Source organism: Copadichromis virginalis, linkage group LG15, assembly GCF_057382275.1.
Source record: "Copadichromis virginalis isolate Kocher_CV1m ecotype Utaka linkage group LG15, C_Virginalis_male_GT1.1, whole genome shotgun sequence".
Classification (NCBI taxonomy): domain Eukaryota; kingdom Metazoa; phylum Chordata; class Actinopteri; order Cichliformes; family Cichlidae; genus Copadichromis; species Copadichromis virginalis.
In genome coordinates this window covers 18,742,033-18,760,971 of record NC_140632.1, presented here as the reverse complement: position 1 = coordinate 18,760,971, position 18,939 = coordinate 18,742,033, and the positions used below count along the sequence as shown (strand labels likewise).

Sequence of the window (18,939 nt, the reverse complement as noted above, 5' to 3'; positions counted from 1 at the left end):
TTCATCTCTGAAATACGCTATATGTATTTGCTGGCGATTCGCTTCAAAGTCCAACCTTTCTTACACATTTTAAGACGCTCGCTGTCTGATGACGTCACTCGGCAGAGTCTCATGTGGGGGATTAGCTCAAATGGTAGAGCGCTCGCTTAGCATGCGAGAGGTAGCGGGATCGATGCCCGCATCCTCCAAAAGAATTTATTTTAGGCACAGTGAAATACCTGGAAAGTTTAGTTTAACCGTCTGGGTTTGTTCAAAATCACTACCCTTTTATCTTGTTCGTGGCCAAAAATGTCCAGGTCTGTAATTTTTATTATTTTTATGATTTTTGCCATTTTTCTGCATAAAGCTTTTAACTAACTTCAGTTCTTTCCATAAATGTAAAATAGTTATTAATTTTTACATTTTTGACCAAAGCCAGTTTGATTGTCCACTGCACTAGATGGAAGACAACCTCAATTCTCACAATTATATATATTTGCAGTGCTACTGGAATTTCTTGTATTATTAATAGCACATTAATAGACATGTAATTTATTCACATTAACACTGATTATAATGCATAGTTATTTTTGTGAAGGGAGAGCAAAAACATAAAAACTCCCTCTCAGCTTGTTCGTGGCCAAAAATGACCCATGCTTTTTTCAGTAAATGGTAAAAGTTACTACCCTCCTCCCTCTTGTAATTTGCTGCGGTTTATGCTGTGGGATGTGATTTTTTTTTTTTTGGTGCTGCGTCTCCAAGAAGAGAATAAAAAGTCCGAAAATATCTGTTCAATAACCAAAATTAATTTTACTTTCATCTCTGAAATACTCTTTCTTACACATTACATATTTGAAGACTATTTATCAGTGTATGATGACGTCACTCGGGGTAGTCTCCTGTGGGGGATTAGCTCAAATGGTAGAGCGCTCGCTTAGCATGCGAGAGGTAGCGGGATCGATGCCCGCATCCTCCAAAGAATATTGTTTTAGGCATCGTCACAAAAACATATGTTTGCACAGTGAAATCCCTCTCATCACTTACTCGGACGGTTCAGTTTAACCCTGGGTTTGTTCAGAATCACGACCCTTTCAGCTTGTTCGTGGTCAAAATTGTCCACCAACATATTAGGTCTGTAATTTTTATTATTTTTTATATTTTTATTATTTTTAAACCCCTTGTTTACGTTTCCAAAATGCTATAAAATTAATATATCTTTAAAAAAATCCACTTTCATTGACTTGATTTTAATTCAAATTCAGAACTTTAACCCTTTAAATACAATTCACTTTCACAGTCCAACCTCTCTCACACATTTTAAAACTATTTATCGGTGTCTGGTGACGTCATTCACTGACTGATTCAAGCTGCTTGTAATATTATTGGCCACCAGATGCCACCAAAGACGATGGTGTTAAAAAGTAATGAACCTTTGAGTAATGAACCCTTTTCTATACAAGCTTCAGTGTTTCAGAAAACTTAATTTGGCCAACACTAGTAACCTCGTGCACATAAAACTTAGTGTGTATTCAAAGTAAATAAAGTTTATTTATTTATTATACAGACTTTAAAGATAAAAATTTTCTGTTGATGTAAAACTCTAATGCTAGAGCACTTGCTCCACATGCACAGGCAGTTAAAAAGAAAAAACGTTGGCAGACAGTAAATCTAGTTTAGGGTAAGTCTTTCTTTAAAAGTGACTATTTTACTATTTAAACTATTTAAAGCCCAGTAACAGAAAGGTCTGGGCTTTCCTTGACATCAAAGAAAAGCATCATGGGACATCATGGGAAAACAGAGGAAAAGAAAAACATAAATGATCATGTTGCAAAATAATGTTATTACATATTCTTTGTAGTGAATATAAAACATCTACAATAATGAATAAAAAACAGGAAAACTTCAGAAAATCGAAAAGTCTGAAAAGCAAATAAAATAAGATAAAAAGAAAAAGCTAACAATGTTCTCTAAAAAGAGGTAAAACTAACTATTTGTAGTTTATATCAAGGACACAATACAAAATAAAATATTAAAGCTTGACATCTTTCAGCCAAGTAAATCATTTACTATTTGTATTGATTCATTTTTATTTGGACTGATCTTTGTAATGATGATGTCCTGTATCTTAAGTGCGCATCAGTCCTTATTTTAACATTGTTTTCTTCAATGATATTTGTTAGGATTGTACGTGATTCATTTCATGTTGAATGCTTCTGTTAAGCCTTTCAGTGCTTGTTCCTTTGTGATGCTTCTCCAGGCCTGTGGAACATCAGCTGGCTTGGCGTCATATTTTTCAGCAAACTGTTCATTGTATTTCACTAAAACATACTTCCAATAGTCCGATGCTTCTACAGAAGGATCTGCTGGAATGTGCCACTCTGGATAATACGCTTTGTAATCTTTGTAAGGATGCCATTCCTGCTTAGTTAGTGTGTTGCGAAATTTACGTCTACTGTACACATCAGTTGTACATAATGTTTCAACCAGCTTCTCTGTGTCAAGGTTTCTATATCTGCCAAGACCTTGTGGCCGATGCACAGCTGCATGATGCTCAGTGTGTTCTTTCCCTCCAGCCTCACAGGGCACTTTACAAAATGGACACTGTTGTCCACAACCAAACACCCGCTTGAAAAGCTCGTCATGTGGTCTGATTGGAAGCTTTTCCAAATCTGCAGCAATATCTTTGGATTTTGAGAATTCCAACTGAAGTTCTGCTTTTAAGTCTTCTATTGAGGTCTTGAGACTTTTGATAAATGGATAACATGTGCTTTGGATTTGAAACAGGATGGCTTTTTCATCCTCCTCTGATAATAAGATGTCCTTAATTAGATATTTGTGCATGCTGTTGATGAACTCTGTGATGCTTTCCTTGTTATCTTCAAGGTGAGTGCCATCCTTTGCTTTTGATGCCTTATTTAACGCTTCTGTGATTTTTGTAAATATGACCTGCAGGATCTTGTTTTTCAGTTTGCATAAAGTTTCATCCTCTGACATTTTTTGCTTGACGTGCTCATAAATCCAGTTCTTAACATACATTTCATAGTTACTGATGTACCTCACAAAACTATTAAAGTCTTCTTTTTGAAGTAATTCTCTCTGAATGTTGTACTGGAAATAAGAGCGGGAACTGTACTCTGTTGAATGACAGCTGGTCACAATCTCATCTACAATATCTACTCCCAGTGATCTGTTGACATAGTCTTCCACTGCAGGTTTGATGCAAACTCTGGCAAAATCTTTTGCTTTTCGTTGGCAGTGATCTCTGTCTTTATACAAATCGAGAAAGTCTGACAAGTACTGATTCTTGAGCTTCTCCAGCTGATTTTGAGGATTGTTTTTGTACAAGAACTTTTTGTGCATTTCCAGGAACTGCTTTGTGGCAAAGCTACAAATGTGAAGTTTCAGGTCAATCTCAAACTGTATATTTGTTTTGTGGTATTTGCAACTGTGTTCAAGGAAACTATCGATTTTCTCCAGAAGATCCCTTGTGAAAGACTCATGGTAATCTCCATCTGTCTTTACTGTATCAAGTACAAACTGTGTGCAGGATTCAATTGCACTGTCTGCAAAGCTCTGACAATCATGTAGGAACCAGATTTTTACCTTTTCAAACCAGGAATCTAAATGGACATTTTTAACTTTAAATGGCTGTTTTCCATATTCTTTTAAGCCGTCCTGTAAATCCTTGTTGACTTTCCGGTTTAAGAAATTTTTTTTCAGTTGCATCAGGACTGATCCTGCGATATCTCGGTGTTCCAGACCACACACATTTATTGTTGCGTCTGTCCACATCTTTTCAAACACATCTGTCAGCTGTTCATCTGACAGAGATGTATTTGTGTAGTTACCCAAGAGCTGCATGACCTGCTCTTCAATCAAATCTCTGTATTTTCTCTGTATATCTTGAGCCTTCTTTTTGCTGATCTTTAGCTGAAGGGCACAATCAAGTTTAATGGAGACAGACTGTTGAATTTCTTTGGCAAGGCCAATAATACTTTTAGAGAAATCGTTCTTGTATTTCTCTATCAAATTTACATCTCTGTCTTTCCTTTTATAATAGTGAATTAGTTTCTCCATCATTAGCTTTTGTTGGTGTGTTATTTTGTCAGACAGTTGAGATTTTTTGGAATGAACCACTTTTTCCCAAGTGTTAACTTCTGATTCATTGTCAGTATTTAAGATTTCTAACTCTGCTTCTGTCTGCCAGCAGAAAATGTGTTTTCTGAACTCCCACTCCCATTGACTAAACTCTTTGCAAAGGTTGTCATAAGCATGAGCCACAAGAGTGTTTCTGAAACTAAAGATAAAGTTTTCATATTTGACTGCTCTCCACAGACTTTTCATCCATTCGAGAAAATCTGGGATCTGTGTGGCTTTTCTATCTCTGTCATCTTTCATTATTTCCAAAAGAGTTTTCTTGAAATCTGCTACAGCTTCACTGTAACCTGTGTTCACTGGTGCCATTGGTGGGGTTCCATGCCAGAGTCCAGGGATGTTCCAGTGGTTTTTGTCAATTTTGTAGTCCAGCACATCAGTGAATGCATTAATAGAAGGTTGCTTTTCCATTTTAGCTGCAATTTTGGTCATTTCGCTTAGCTGGTCCAAGAGATGTTTCCTCTCTGTCATGCACTTGGAATGAGCTGAAACACCAGCAACATTTTGGTGTACAAAATGACAAACTGGCTTTTTACCAATTTGCCTCATCCTCAAAAATGCATGCACTGTGATTTGTAGGATATCTTTCATTTCAGTTGCATTCTCCATTGCAATGTTAATAATGGTTACATCACTTAGACCAATGACAAAGGTTGCCAGCTGGTTGTCGTGCTCATAACTGTCTTCTAGTTGTGCCATGTCAGGAGATTTTAGACCTTCTGTATCAATGAGAACTATGAAGTCATATTTCAAATCAGTTTTTAAATCTTCACCAACTTTGAGGAAGACCATATAAGCCCCTCTTGTGCATCGGCCACTGCTGACAGGAAACTGCACACCAAACATGGTGTTGAGGAGTGTTGATTTCCCTGTACTTTGAACACCCAACACAGACACTACCAACAGTCTGCTCTTCTCTCCAACCTTCCTATGAAGCTCCATCAGCACATCTGTCACCCATCTCTCTGGAATATTGGAAGCATCTCCATCCAAGAGTTCTAAAGGATATCCATCAAGCAGCATTTTAGCTACAACACTTGGCAGAGCAACTATTTCATCAACAGTTTTTTGTGAGTGCAAAGAAAACTCATAGATCAGCCCCATCTCTCTCATGTAATGCTCTATTCCTAAAGAGCTCTCCAGCAAAGCTTGATCCAGCTCTGCAATGAGTTCGGACTCTTTCTTCCTGCACTCTTCTTTAAATTTCTTTCTCAATGCGGAGAGTTTTTCCCGTGATTTTGTATCAAGCTTCAGTTTCATCCATTTTAGGAAATAGTTTTGTTCTTCCTTGTTGTTCGTAGATAGGTTAGCAATAAAAGTTCTCATTGCTTTGGACAATTTGTAGGTACTTTGCTCCTTCTTAATTTGCTTCACTTCTTGCTGGAGCTGACATTTGTACTCTTCCAGTCCTGAGTCACCAAAATCTTTTAATCTACACTGTTCCTTTTCCAACTGTGACAACCTCTTCCAGTTATCTCCCTGCAGAGGAAGTTGTTGCTTCTTGTAGTCGGATATATTGCGGACTCCAATGCCCCTCATAATCTCTTCAGCTGCCTTTTCTTGGTTTTCACTCCTGCATTCAGCCACAGACAAACCAAGTTCAACAGCTTTGTCAAACATGTTGATTATTTTCATTGTGGTTACATTTGAGGTCTTAATAGCTGCACAAATATTTTTTGAAAACTCGACAACGTTCATGTTTGAGCGTTTAATTTGGATGCTGGATTTTGGTAAATCTAATTTTTCTTGTGTCACCTTCACAGACAATATGTCTTCTTTTGCATTCCTGTCTTTGACATCAACTACCAAGAACAGTTTTGTTTTCACATTTGGTAGAGAAAGCAAAATCTTCTGCTCATGTTCTTCAACTTTGTCCAGGAACACAAAGACAGCAGTTGATACTTGGTAAAGAAAATTGAATTGTGTGAGCGACTCACAAATGTCTCCTCGCAAATTAGCGAAGGCGGCTGGCTCTGGAAAAATGTCAAGATTTTCTCTTCCACTGGGCAGGTACCAACAAACCTCAACCAGTCCATTGGCAATTTTCTTTTCAATTGCTCCTCCTTCCATTTCTCTGTGAATGAAGTAATTGTGATTCTGTTGACCTCGGCTGAGAATGATATTTAAAAGCTGTGACTTGGATAGGTTGCAGTTTTTCAGCCTCACAAATGAATAGAGTGGTATATCTGCTTGAACAATGTTGTCTTCAACAAAGTGTTTTGATTGAGATAACTCATGTGGAAGCCATTCTTTGACAATGTCTCTCAGAGCCCAAAGCATCAGGTTACACTGACTATTTTTACTATGAGGCATCAACAGTGGGACAGAAAACTGGCACATTGACATCTTGAGGGTCATTTGCTGTTGCAAGAAGCTGTCAGCACATTTGAAAAGTGCTACTATGATGTCAACTGGGTTAAACCTATCGTCAGTGTCATCTGTAGGGCAAAAGTCAAGGTCATATTGATCATTAAACAGATCCTCCTCATGGTTATTATTCGGTACCTGTGTACAGTCCCTGCACTCTGCATTGATTTGAAACAATCTTCCAAAGAAACACCATGGTATATCTTCCACTGTTTGAACAGTGTGATTATATGTGTTGCTTTTGTTGATTTCTAATAGAAGTTGCAGAGTCAGCTTGTTGGGATAAAATTTTTCCAGTCCAAGTTTGGTGATAAAGTTTAACAGGCCTAAAGAAGACAAACAGAGAAGTTGAAATTAAAGACAATAATTGTTAAAAGAACTTCTTTATAATCTGTTACTTAATTGTTGACTATGTTTGTTATTTAACTATAGATATAATTTAGGTGAATGAAATATTCCAAACATAAATAGAATATAAAGGAAAGATAGGATGCAACTGATGTACCATTTTCCTGTTTCATAAGATACTTATATAACTAAATCACCTATTATCAGGGCGACCGTGGCTCAGGGGGTTGGGAAGGTAACCGGAAGGTCGCCGGCTCTCTGTCCTGGTCGTTGTGTCCTTGGGCAAGACACTTTACCCTACTGCCTACTGGTGATGGCCAGAGGGGCCGATGGCGCGATATGGCAGCCTCGCTTCTGTCAGCCTACCCCAGGGCAGCTGTGGCTACAACCGTAGCTTGTCTCCACCAGTGTGTGAGAGTGAATGAATAGTGGCATTATAAAGCGCTTTGGGTGCCTTGAAAAGTGCTATATCAATCCATTATTATTATTTGTTTGTAAACACCTTGTAATGTGTTCTATTGCGTCAGAGTTTTTCTTTTTTTAAAAAAGGGTTTTAAATCAATAATAAGAGACAGTTCTAAGTCTGTGTGGCCTCTTGTGGCAAACACTGAAGAGCTGGAGAATGAGTGACAATTTTCTTTTTTAAATTGAAATACCCCCGTAGATATGAGAAAATACTAACAAGCATTTTGTATCTTGAATGTAACGAACATTATCATTAGCTTTAGCTGTTTGCGCAGAGACTAGAATTATGTAGAAACTATGTCGGTGAAATGTCTGTGAAGGTTCTCAGTCATCCGGGTCATCGTAGTCAAAGGAGCTTGAAAAGAAAAGCGTCTGGACTTCTTTAAGTTGCTTGAAGACGTTTCACCTCTCATCTGAGAAGCTTCTTCAGTTCTAAAGTCAAATGGTGGAGAGTCCCAGATTTAAACCTAGTGGGAGTTTCCCCCCACAGAGGGACAAAAGGACCTCCATGGGCTCCCCCGTGTCACCTATTGTAGCCAACCTTTACATGGAGGAAGTGGAAAGGAAGGCTCTTGGCTCTTTCAAAGGAAGAGTACCCAGCCACAGATACAGATATGTGGACGACACCTGGGTCAAAATCAAGACACAAGAAGTGGAATCCTTCACTGCGCACATTAACGCTGTGGATAAAAACATCAAGTTCACCAGGGAAGACACAAAGGACAACTGTTTGCCTTTCCTGGACTGTGCCGTGCACATTGAAGAGAACGGCAAACTCAACATCGAAGTTTACCGGAAGCCCACACACACGGACCAGTACCTCCTCTTTGACTCCCATCACCCTTTGGAACACAAACTTGGAGTAATTAGGACCCTACACCACCGGGCAGAACATGTTCCCTCTAAGCCTGAAGGGAAAAAGAAGGAACACACACATGTAAAGGAAGCACTCAAAACGTGCGGCTATCCTAAATGGGCATTCTTAAAGTCAGCAAAGAGGCACAGAAAAGAAGACCAGACACCAGCGAGGGAGGATAAGAAGGGCAGACGCAACAACATTGTCATCCCCTATGTAGCCGGCGTATCAGAGAAACTCAGGAGAGTTTTCTCCAAGCATGACATCCCGGTGCATTTCAGACCCAGCAACACGCTCAGACAAAAACTGGTTCACCCGAAAGACAAAACTCCAAAACACAGACTTAACAATGTGGTCTATGCTGTACAGTGCAGCGAGGAATGCCCAGACCTCTACATTGGAGAGACCAAACAGCCACTTCACAAGCGCATGGCACAACATAGAAGAGCCACCTCCACAGGACAAGACTCAGCAGTCCATCTGCATCGAGGACAAAGGACACTCTTTCGAGGATGCCAATGTTCACATTTTGGACAGAGAGGACAGATGGTTTGAAAGAGGAGTGAAAGAAGCCATCTATGTCCACTGTGAGCGACCATCTTTGAACAGAGGCGGTGGTTTACGACACCAACTCTCTGCCATCTATAATCCAGTTTTGAGATCCCTCCCCAGACGCCTTAACGCCCACTCACATCCTGGGCCATCTGATCTCAGGAAATCGCATGATAAGGTGGGGCCAGGTTTCACAATGAGCTCACCCGTAACCCTGGCTGATTGGGACCCACACCCAGTTTCACACCTTGGCTCATGTGATTAGAGGATCATCAGGGGGTCCTTTTATTAGGTATACATATATATATATATATATATATATATATATATATATATATATATATATATATATATATATATATATATATTGTACTATTCTTAGTTAGAGTATTGTCCGTCTTGTTAATGTTGGTTTATGTTGGTTTACAATGGAGCACTGTAACAAAAAAATAATTTCCCCCAGGGATCAATAAAGTACTCTGATTCTGATTCTTTTGTCCCTCTGTGGGGGGAAACTCCCACTGGGTTTAAATCTGGGACTCCCCACCATTTGACCTTGGAACTGAAGAAGCTTCTCGGATGAGAGGTGAGACGTCTTCAAGCAATTTAAAGAAGTCCAGACGCTTTTCTTTGCAAGCTCCTTTGACTATATCGGTGAAACACTGTCAGAAATTATGAAATCTTTAGGACTAATAAATCGCCTCTGTCAGTGTGCCCCAGGCAGCTGTGGCTACAATATAGCTTGCCATCACCAGTGTGTGAATGTGTGCGTGAATGGGTGAATGACTGAATGTAGTGTGAAGCGCTTTGGGGTCCTTAGGGACTAAATAAAGCACTATATAAATGCAGGCCATTTACCATTTAATAATCAATAACTGGTGTTTGGTTACTGTTGCTTGTAGCACAACTTAAACTCAACTGGCTATTTTGTTAAAATTGCCCAGGTGACACAACTTTGGAAATAGTGATAATACTGCATGACAGTTGTGTCGAGTAGAAACTAATTCTGGGGCAGACTGTGGTGTGTAGCTCTTTTATATTAGACAACCACTGTTTTGTTGCCACCTTAGATGACCAAAATGACCAAAAACAATTACTAAATTTCTGAATTTACATTAATTAATTTATAGGATTTAATATTTTGTTTATTGTTGTTTTCCTTTTCCATTTAATCAACTTTTTTAGCAGGTCCCCTTTGACTTTAAAACATTAAACTGGCCCTGGAAGCTTTTCTTTTACCAAAAGTAAATTGATTGTTGATGATACTAAGAAAATTATTACATTTAATCCTTTGAACAGTTGAAATTATTCTCATGGTGGCAAACACTAACTACTATGATAAAACTTTAGATGAATAATAAATACATGCAAATACAAAATCTAATACCTTTTAAATCAGAAATGTTGACAATAACAGCATTAATGTGTATGGTACCTGGAGTCTTGTCTTCTGTGTCCATCATTCATGAATCTGGTTGTTCCTCTGTGCTCTTCTCTATAAACCTAAAGACAAAATAATATTTACTTAATATAGAGCTATGAAAAATAATACTTTGACATTAATGAGTCAAATAGACAAACAATGCATACTTCACTGAGTTAACCCATATGGAAAAGAAATAGAACAAACTTATAAAAGACTTGCATAAGATTTGGCCTACTTCATATAGTGAATCATATAAGGCTTATATGATTTACTCATGTAACAGGCCACTTTCTCATTACTTTCATATAATGTTTTAGTAAGTATCCAAAACATACAAGTTTCATTTATATGATTTTTCAAGGGATCTTATATCTGTTTTCACTCTTGTATGCTTTTCATACAAGTTTCACACAAGACAGAACTTTATAAGATTTTTATATATCTTTTCCATATGGGAATACAAAGAACCATGATTTTCCCTTCTGTATATTCTCTTTCATCCTGGTCATAGGGTATCTAGAGTTGTTAAGTCTTTTTGATGATGTTGATCAAGGACACATTTGTGCAAAAAGAAAATTGTTAGAAAATGAAGTTTAGACTTACCTCTCATAGGTTACATGAAACTGTGGTATCTTTTGTCACGGTGGATGATAAGCGTGAACCCAGGAGCCGAGCTCTTGAAGATAAAGAGTGTGTCTATTATAAGTGGTGTCCTCCTCCCAGTGCTCAAAAGGTGCGTGATAGTATTCTGTTCTCCTCCCAGACGCTTCTCCCGTGCTCGTAATCCCACTCCCGGAATTACCCCTCCATATCTGTTCCTTATAAGATAAGATAAGAGATAAGATAAAACTTCATTAATCCCTCGGGTGTGTTCCTCTGGGAAATTCGGTTTCCAAGTAGCACAGCACCGAAAGAATTTACAAATAATAATAAAAAGTGAGTGAGTACATTTCAACATTATACCAGTGTTCTGATTGATGCCACAATGGAGCAAATCGAGCAAAGACTGATAAGTTCGCTGCAATTTCCAGTGTGTGGGGATCATTGGTCACCAACTGCATCACGTGCTACAACCCTGGTCTACATATCACCGTTGATGAACAGCTTTTCCCATCAAAGACTCGGTGCTGTTTCCTGCAGTATATTGCAAGTAAACCTGACAAGTTTGGGATCAAGTTTTGGGTGGCTTGCGACCTAAAATCCAAGTACATTTGCAATGTCTTCCCATATCTTGGCAAGGACCCCAATCGTCCCATTGGGGAGAGACTTTCTGAAAATGTAGTAATGAGGCTGATGGAACCATTCCTAGACAAGGGCAGAAATGTTACCACGGACAATTTTTTCACATCGCTTTCACTTGTGCAAAAACTTCTTAGACTGAAAACCACCATCCTCGGCACAGTCAACAAGATTCGCAGGGAAATTCCTCAATCCACTAGTGGATTGGCTAGTCATTCATATGTAAATGTGGTGGAGCTTGCAAGAGAGTTGGCTCACTCTCATGTAGCTGAGAAGAAGGCAAGAAAAGAACAGTTGCTTCGGACACAACCCTCCACACCTAGTCCTGGAAAAAGAGCCATGTGTCAGGTCAAACACAAATGCAAGAACAATCATGCCACTGTGCGATGTGTTCACTGCTACAGATACACATGTGGTAAATGCAGACTACAGATACCATGGCAGTGCCAGGATTGTGAGTGATTACTGAAAATGTTGAAATGTACTCACTCACTTTTTATTATTATTTGTAAATATGTGTACAAATGGTTGGTTTTTTGTACTGTTTTTATCAATAAATCTCAGCAACAAAGGACCTACACCCATGTGTGTTGATTTCTCCCTAAGATGGCAAACTGAAACACTCCAAGTTGGTGACTTTTGGAGATTTATTTCCCTGGATGATTGAGAATGCATCAAGATGAAACACAAAAGGAAGTTCACAGCTTTTAGCAGCTCCCCCACCCCCTCATCCACACACCCCGACTCCCCTCCCTCCAGAATTCCCAGCTAACAACCTAATTTACATATGAATGACTAGCCAATTTAGCTTCCACTTGGCTACCAGCCATTTGGCTGGTGGTGGGTTTTAAAGGTAGAAAGGTAGAAGCCTGGGACTCCTAGTGTTAAGACAGCAAAGAAAGAGAAGAGTGGCAACGGACCGGTAACCCATAACAACGCATGTAAACGCATGGCAACGGACAGTTAACCCATAACAACGCATGTAAACGCATGGCAACGGACAGTTAACCCATAACAACGCATGTAAACGCATGGCAACGGACAGTTAACCCATGGCAACGGTCAGGTAACCCATGGCAACGGACCGGTTACCATGGCAACGGACCGGTAACCCATGGCAACGGACCGGTTACCATGGCAACGGACCGGTAACCCATGGCAACGGACAGTTAACCCATAACAACGCATGTAAACGCATGGCAACGGACAGTTAACGCATGGCAACGGACAGTTAACCCATGGCAACGGTCATATAACCCATGGCAACGGACAGTTAACCCATAACAACGCATGTAAACGCATGGCAACGGACAGTTAACCCATGGCAACGGTCAGGTAACCCATGGCAACGGACCGGTTACCATGGCAATGGCCCGGTTACCATGGCAACGGACCGGTAACCCATGGCAACGGACCGGTTACCATGGCAACGGACCGGTAACCCATGGCAACGGACAGTTAACCCATAACAACGCATGTAAACGCATGGCAACGGACAGTTAACCCATAACAACGCATGTAAACGCATGGCAACGGACAGTTAACCCATAACAACGCATGTAAACGCATGGCAACGGACAGTTAACGCATGGCAACGGACAGTTAACCCATGGCAACGGACAGTTAACCCATAACAACACATGTAAACGCATGGCAACGGACAGTTAACCCATGGCAACGGTCAGGTAACCCATGGCAACGGACCGGTTACCATGGCAACGGACCGGTTACCATGGCAACGGACCGGTAACCCATGGCAACGGACCGGTTACCATGGCAACGGACCGGTAACCCATGGCAACGGACAGTTAACCCATAACAACGCATGTAAACGCATGGCAACGGACAGTTAACCCATAACAACGCATGTAAACGCATGGCAACGGACAGTTAACCCATAACAACGCATGTAAACGCATGGCAACGGACAGTTAACGCATGGCAACGGACAGTTAACCCATGGCAACGGACAGTTAACCCATAACAACACATGTAAACGCATGGCAACGGACAGATAACCCATGGCAACGGACAGTTAACCCATAACAACGCATGTAAACGCATGGCAACGGACAGTTAACGCATGGCAACGGACAGTTAACCCATGGCAACGGTCATATAACCCATGGCAACGGACAGTTAACCCATAACAACGCATGTAAACGCATGGCAACGGACAGTTAACCCATAACAACACATGTAAACACATGGCAACGGACAGTTAACGCATGGCAACGGACAGTTAACCCATGGCAACGGACCGGTTGCCATGGCAACGGACCGGTTACCATGGCAACGGACCGGTTACCATGGCAACGGACCGGTTACCATGGCAACGGACCGGTAACCCATGGCAACGGACAGTTAACCCATAACAATGCATGTAAACGCATGGCAACGGACAGTTAACCCATAACAACGCATGTAAACGCATGGCAACGGACAGTTAACGCATGGCAACGGACAGTTAACCCATGGCAACGGACAGTTAACCCATAACAACGCATGTAAACGCATGGCAACGGACAGTTAGCACAGCACCGAAAGAAGATACAGAATGTGAGCAGAATACCATATATACACATATATAAATACAGAGACATATATAAATAAAGAGTATCCAAAAGGGGTAAATAGAATAAATAGGAATGAGAATACAAGGGAATTGCACATTTCAAGTATTGAAGTCTATTGCACCGTTGGTTATTAACAAAAAGTATTGCACAATGAAAAGGCACTACAGCTTACTTGTTCCCCCCTCATTTGTCCCCGTTTCCCCTCCCTCTCCCCTCCAGAGAGGAGTTAAACAGTTTGATGGCGTGTGGGACAAAGGAGTTTTTAAGTCTGTTGGTTCTTGTCTTTGGGAGAAACAACCTGTCACTGAACAGACAGACACCCATGCTCGTAATCCTGCTCCCGGAATTGCCCCTCCATCTCCGTTCCTGGTATACACACACAACACAGTAAACGGTCAATGCTCTCTCTCGCTCTCTCTCATATATCTTAGGCAATATCTTTACCTCGTGCACAGTTCGAAAATACTACCAGGTTTAGTGGAATATTCCAGCTCTGACTGCCATTCGGAATCTTTCCTTTCATCTGAATGTCTTCTTAAGAGGTGGTGTTTGGCAATAACTTTATGAGCATTTATACTGGGATCCCAGATAGCAAGGAAACATTGAAACAATGTTGAGTCAATATCAGGCTGTGTCATTGAATCAACGTTGAAGTGTGACGTTGACCTAACGTCACTCTTGCACCCTTTTTTAACGTTGAAACAACGTCAGGTTTTGATGTTGAATCAATGTTGAAACCTGACGTTGATTCAACGTTACATTTTCTAATACTGCTGACATTGAAACAATGTCAGATTCTGATATTGAAACACTGTTGAGCTATGGTGTTGATTTTCCACCTCTTTCGCACAGTTGCTTTTTATTAAAACTACAGTTAAATCATGACTGGAAATCTACCTTTCTTTATAGGTATTTTAACCAATACTAAACTACTGCATGTTTCCATCAATACTTCAACCACCTAAACACATAATTGTACTTATTCCTTAAATTGGACACCCTTTATAAAAAAACCCCAAATGTCTCACAATGTATCATGTCAACATTAATATCCTAAAATAAGAAAGCATTGCATGTGATGTAAGAGAGAAAAAAAATAAACAAAAAAAGGTCAATAGGCATGTTTCGTTTGCTAAATACTTTATTAAAAGACAGTTTCCTATTTACGTTTATATGATTCACAGAAGTTTGTAATTTTTTTGCATGATGTGCGTCCTGCACCCACCCAAACGATCTGGGGCGTATCGGAGCCATTTCTGCACTGCTTGTGCAAAGACAAACTCGGACATAGAGTTTGCCCCTAACTGCTGCGTCAGGCTCCAATCAAGGCAAAGCGTCTCACCTATAGACACATTTTAAGAGATGGAATTAGCGTGTCTCATGTCTTAAATGTGTATGCAAGTGCTTGTGTGTTTAATCAACAGGCCGTTGTTATGTATTTAAATCACATCTGACAGCTATTACAATTTATAGTTACAAAGTGTACATAACCTTTATATACTTACCATTGCCTTATTTGCCTCTTGTGATTGAAGAGCTGGCTCTGCATTGTTTAGCTCCTCAATGTTGTGCAGTACCCCAGCATCTACCGATTCATTGCGGATGGCTCTGACCTCCTCACGGAGTTCATTAACAGCTCTCGTCAGGTCTGACAGAAAAAGATAAATTTTTTTTAAGTATTTAAGAATACAGACAACTTGTCAAACGTTTCCTTGTGTCACACACAGATATGTACAAAGACACTAGACAGTATTTTATTACCTGGTATTTTCACTCGAGGGGCCTGGGGAAACCATTTTTTGGTGGGCTGCTCATCCTCTGAGTCACTATATGTGTACAGGGGATTTGGTCTAAAGAAAAAAAGTTGAAAACGGTCATAAGTAATTACAAATGTGCTTTTGGAATATTTTTTCCTAAAGTTACAGTTTGATTTATAACAACACACACAGGAAACAGATGTGCAAGAAGGTACAGTATACAAGGAATTTTTGAAGTGCACAAGTGTACACGGCTTTGCATTTATAAAAAGTTTACAAGCTTCCACTTTTTGGACTATATTATGTGGTGATATTGCAGTATGCAAGCACCACAGATATGTATAAAAGACAAGATCATAAATTCTTAGCAATCAAAGATATGTTTGTGAAATATAAAAAATTTTTTTACTTGTGCTTTCTTTTATGACTGGTCTGAGTTTCAGCTTCGGACTGAAGGTCAGACATATCACAGTGTTCACTTAGATATTTCTGAAGACTGCGTTCTGCTTCGTGAAATGTGTCTGGAAGTACAAACACAATGTATGGCCAGACATAAATTAGGACACGAAAAACTTGTTATTGTTACATTTATACAACACCAATCCAGATGATACCCACCATGGCTTATTAGAAGTCGGACTGGTGCATAGGTGAGCCATGTTGCACCAGGATGAACTCTCCTCTTTACTGCGTCGTGGATCCTGAATGTGTCTCACGGAGGATATGGAGGCCATGACAATTTCTCCCCATTTATCCATGATCTAGGGACTATTTCTGTACCACCAGTGCTAAACTGCACAATGCACCAGTCTTTCATTTTTATCTTTTTTTTAATTTGGAGTCCTTTTTTGCCCTGTCTAGGATAAACAGGAAACAGATAATTACAATATATTTCATAGTCACTACAAAACTTGATCTATTGATTGAACTAAATAATAAATAATAGCTTAAAATGTATATAGGCAACAATTACAAGCAAACCCGTATATGTAAGCATTTAAACACTGAAGATAATAAAATTAACAGTATTTTGTCTAAGTCTGCCATTGTAGGAATTCATGGCACCGAGACAAAAACATGGCGCACAGTGTGGCGTCAAAATAGGCGCACACCTTTGACGCTGCGTTTTCTCCGTCTTCCTCGTCCACACGTAAACTGCGTTTAGCATTTACGTGTGGACAAAAGGTGCAAACGCAAGTTAGGTGAGCGTGCAGCGTAAAGTTAGGTGAGCGTGCAACGTAAAGTTTGAATTGAGTGCGAATCGAAGCGGGTGCTCACCAATCATTAAAAGTAACAAAGTCATTGAACACATTTATACAGTTACCTTTACGTTTATCAATCATATATCACAGATTTACAATTTTTTGTAGTACTATGCTAAAAAGCAACTACAGAGCGAAAGTCTGGGTCAAGCGCCGAGGCGACGGCAAGAACAAAGGAACCCTCGAAGCGTTAAAGCTAGCTTTGTAAGGGAATATAACGGAAAAGTATGAAACGAAAATGTTTTCTTTGCTGATAGACTTTGTTTGCAGTGCAATTTATTTGTTGCCGGATTGTAAGATGAAAGTAGACACAATTTCGGGTTCCCACATTTTATCCGAAACTTTACATTAACAAGTTTGTTTTGTTTTTTTTACTGTTATTCAAATGCAACCGTGGAAATAACTAATAGAACAAAAGTCATTCATTCTTACCTTATACTAATCGTGGTGCAGGCCAGTGCAGTGCATGAACTGATGCCTTCTCCGGTCAATTCCGCTGAGAGTAAATCTAATGTCCCGCTCTACAAGCTCTACAACCAAGACAATGGTTACCTGGAGGGATGTACCAATGTGATAGGGGTGCTGCGGAATAGTCCAAGTGGTAGCAGCTTTAATTTCCCGCTCAACCATAAATCGATGGTTTTTCAACGTGATTGTTGTCACCTTGTCAACTATAAATAGATCAACAATCAACGATGACAGAACAACAGTGAATCAATGTTATTTCAATGTCAGTGTAAGGTTTCATCAGTATTTCAATGTTGTTTCAACATTGGTTTTGTGTTGACATTTCAATCCTGACGATTCTGATGGTTCAGATGGAAAATCAACATCTGTTCAATGTCTCCTTGCTATCTGGGATTATACCAGATTATACACCTCTGTGGTTCTTGACGTCATGTTGAAACCCTAACCTCATAAAAAACATTTACAGATTACAGCATATTTATCTTTTAATAACCTATTTATCCAGAACTCCCTAATAATCAGTAAAAAAAAGCTCTTTTAGAAGCCAAGTGACAGTATAAAAAAAATGTAAGTTTCTATTTGTCAGTAGAAAGTTGTACTTTTAATGATATAAGTTTACATGTGATAGAATACTGCATGATGACTCTGTCACAGGCTGGGTCTCTGACCCAGCGCTCTGAGTTCATTTTGTATTTGTCTCATTTTAGATTTGTGATTAGTTTGTGTCATTCCTATTTAGCTTTAGTTAAGGAAAGGCAGTTATTTATTGTTTCCTTGGTTTCTATGTTTGAGTTCTTGTATCGTTCATCACGTGTTAGGTCTGTTAAGCTTGTGTTGTCATGTCTAGTTTCAGTGTTTCCTGTTTTATTTTGAAGGAGTCGTGTGTTCTTTGTTCATTGTATTTAGTTTCACTTCCCCTGTCCTGTCATTAGGTTCATGTCAGTCAGCTGTTCCTCCATGTGTTCCCACTTCCCCTAATCACCTCCTGTGTATTTAAGTCCTCTGTTTTCAGTGTGTCATTGTCAGATCGTCTGCTTTGTTTGCAAGCCAAGTTTCCTCATGTCAAGTCCATGGTCCTGTTGTAGGTTTTTAGTTAATTTAGCTCACCCAGTTTAGTTTATTGTTAGCCTTGCCTTTTGCCTACAGTTATTTTGCCAGCCTCAATAAACGGCTCGTTTTCTGTTATTCAAGTCATGTTTCACATTTTGTTTTTGTCTGCATTTGGGTCCACCCTTCACTCTACACACAGTCAGCCCTGCTGATTGTGACAGAACGATCTGACCAGTCATGGACCCAGCAGACTCGGCTCTCACTGAGTGTCTGGAGGAGATGGCTTGGATCCAAGCGATCCTCAACCGCGTCCTCACGGCACCCGATTTGAAGAGCAAGCTTGTAATGGTGAACGTCACTGAGGCTATTATGAAGAGGGCCCAGGAACTGTCGAGTCATGTAATGGCTTCCAGCACCTCCCAGTCACAGCAACCCCACA

General features: G+C 39.9%; 1 protein-coding gene, 1 long non-coding RNA gene and 2 other non-coding genes across 4 annotated transcripts; 2 read left to right on the top strand and 2 right to left on the bottom strand.

Moving 5' to 3' along the window:
* Window positions 1–115: 115 nt before the first annotated feature.
* trnaa-agc (transfer RNA alanine (anticodon AGC)) lies at window positions 116–188 on the top strand. Its single transcript has one exon. It is a non-coding gene; the product is annotated as a tRNA-Ala (tRNA).
* A 694-nt stretch (window positions 189–882) lies between these two features.
* Window positions 883–955, top strand: trnaa-agc (transfer RNA alanine (anticodon AGC)). Its single transcript has one exon. It is a non-coding gene; the product is annotated as a tRNA-Ala (tRNA).
* Window positions 956–1,518: 563 nt separating this feature from the next.
* LOC146692266 (up-regulator of cell proliferation-like) lies at window positions 1,519–7,022 on the bottom strand. The gene is made up of 2 exons (XM_085433303.1): window positions 7,007–7,022; window positions 1,519–6,827 (listed from the first exon to the last, which is right to left on the bottom strand). Exons 1-2 carry the CDS (start codon window positions 7,020–7,022, stop codon window positions 2,173–2,175), a joined length of 4,671 nt encoding a protein of 1,556 aa, XP_085289429.1. The 3' UTR covers window positions 1,519–2,172.
* Window positions 7,023–15,539: 8,517 nt separating this feature from the next.
* On the bottom strand, window positions 15,540–17,836 carry LOC146692265 (uncharacterized). Its single transcript, XR_014915012.1, has 5 exons — window positions 17,415–17,836; window positions 16,339–16,577; window positions 16,130–16,241; window positions 15,725–15,813; window positions 15,540–15,611 (listed from the first exon to the last, which is right to left on the bottom strand). It is a non-coding gene; the product is annotated as an uncharacterized LOC146692265 (long non-coding RNA).
* Window positions 17,837–18,939: the final 1,103 nt, after the last annotated feature.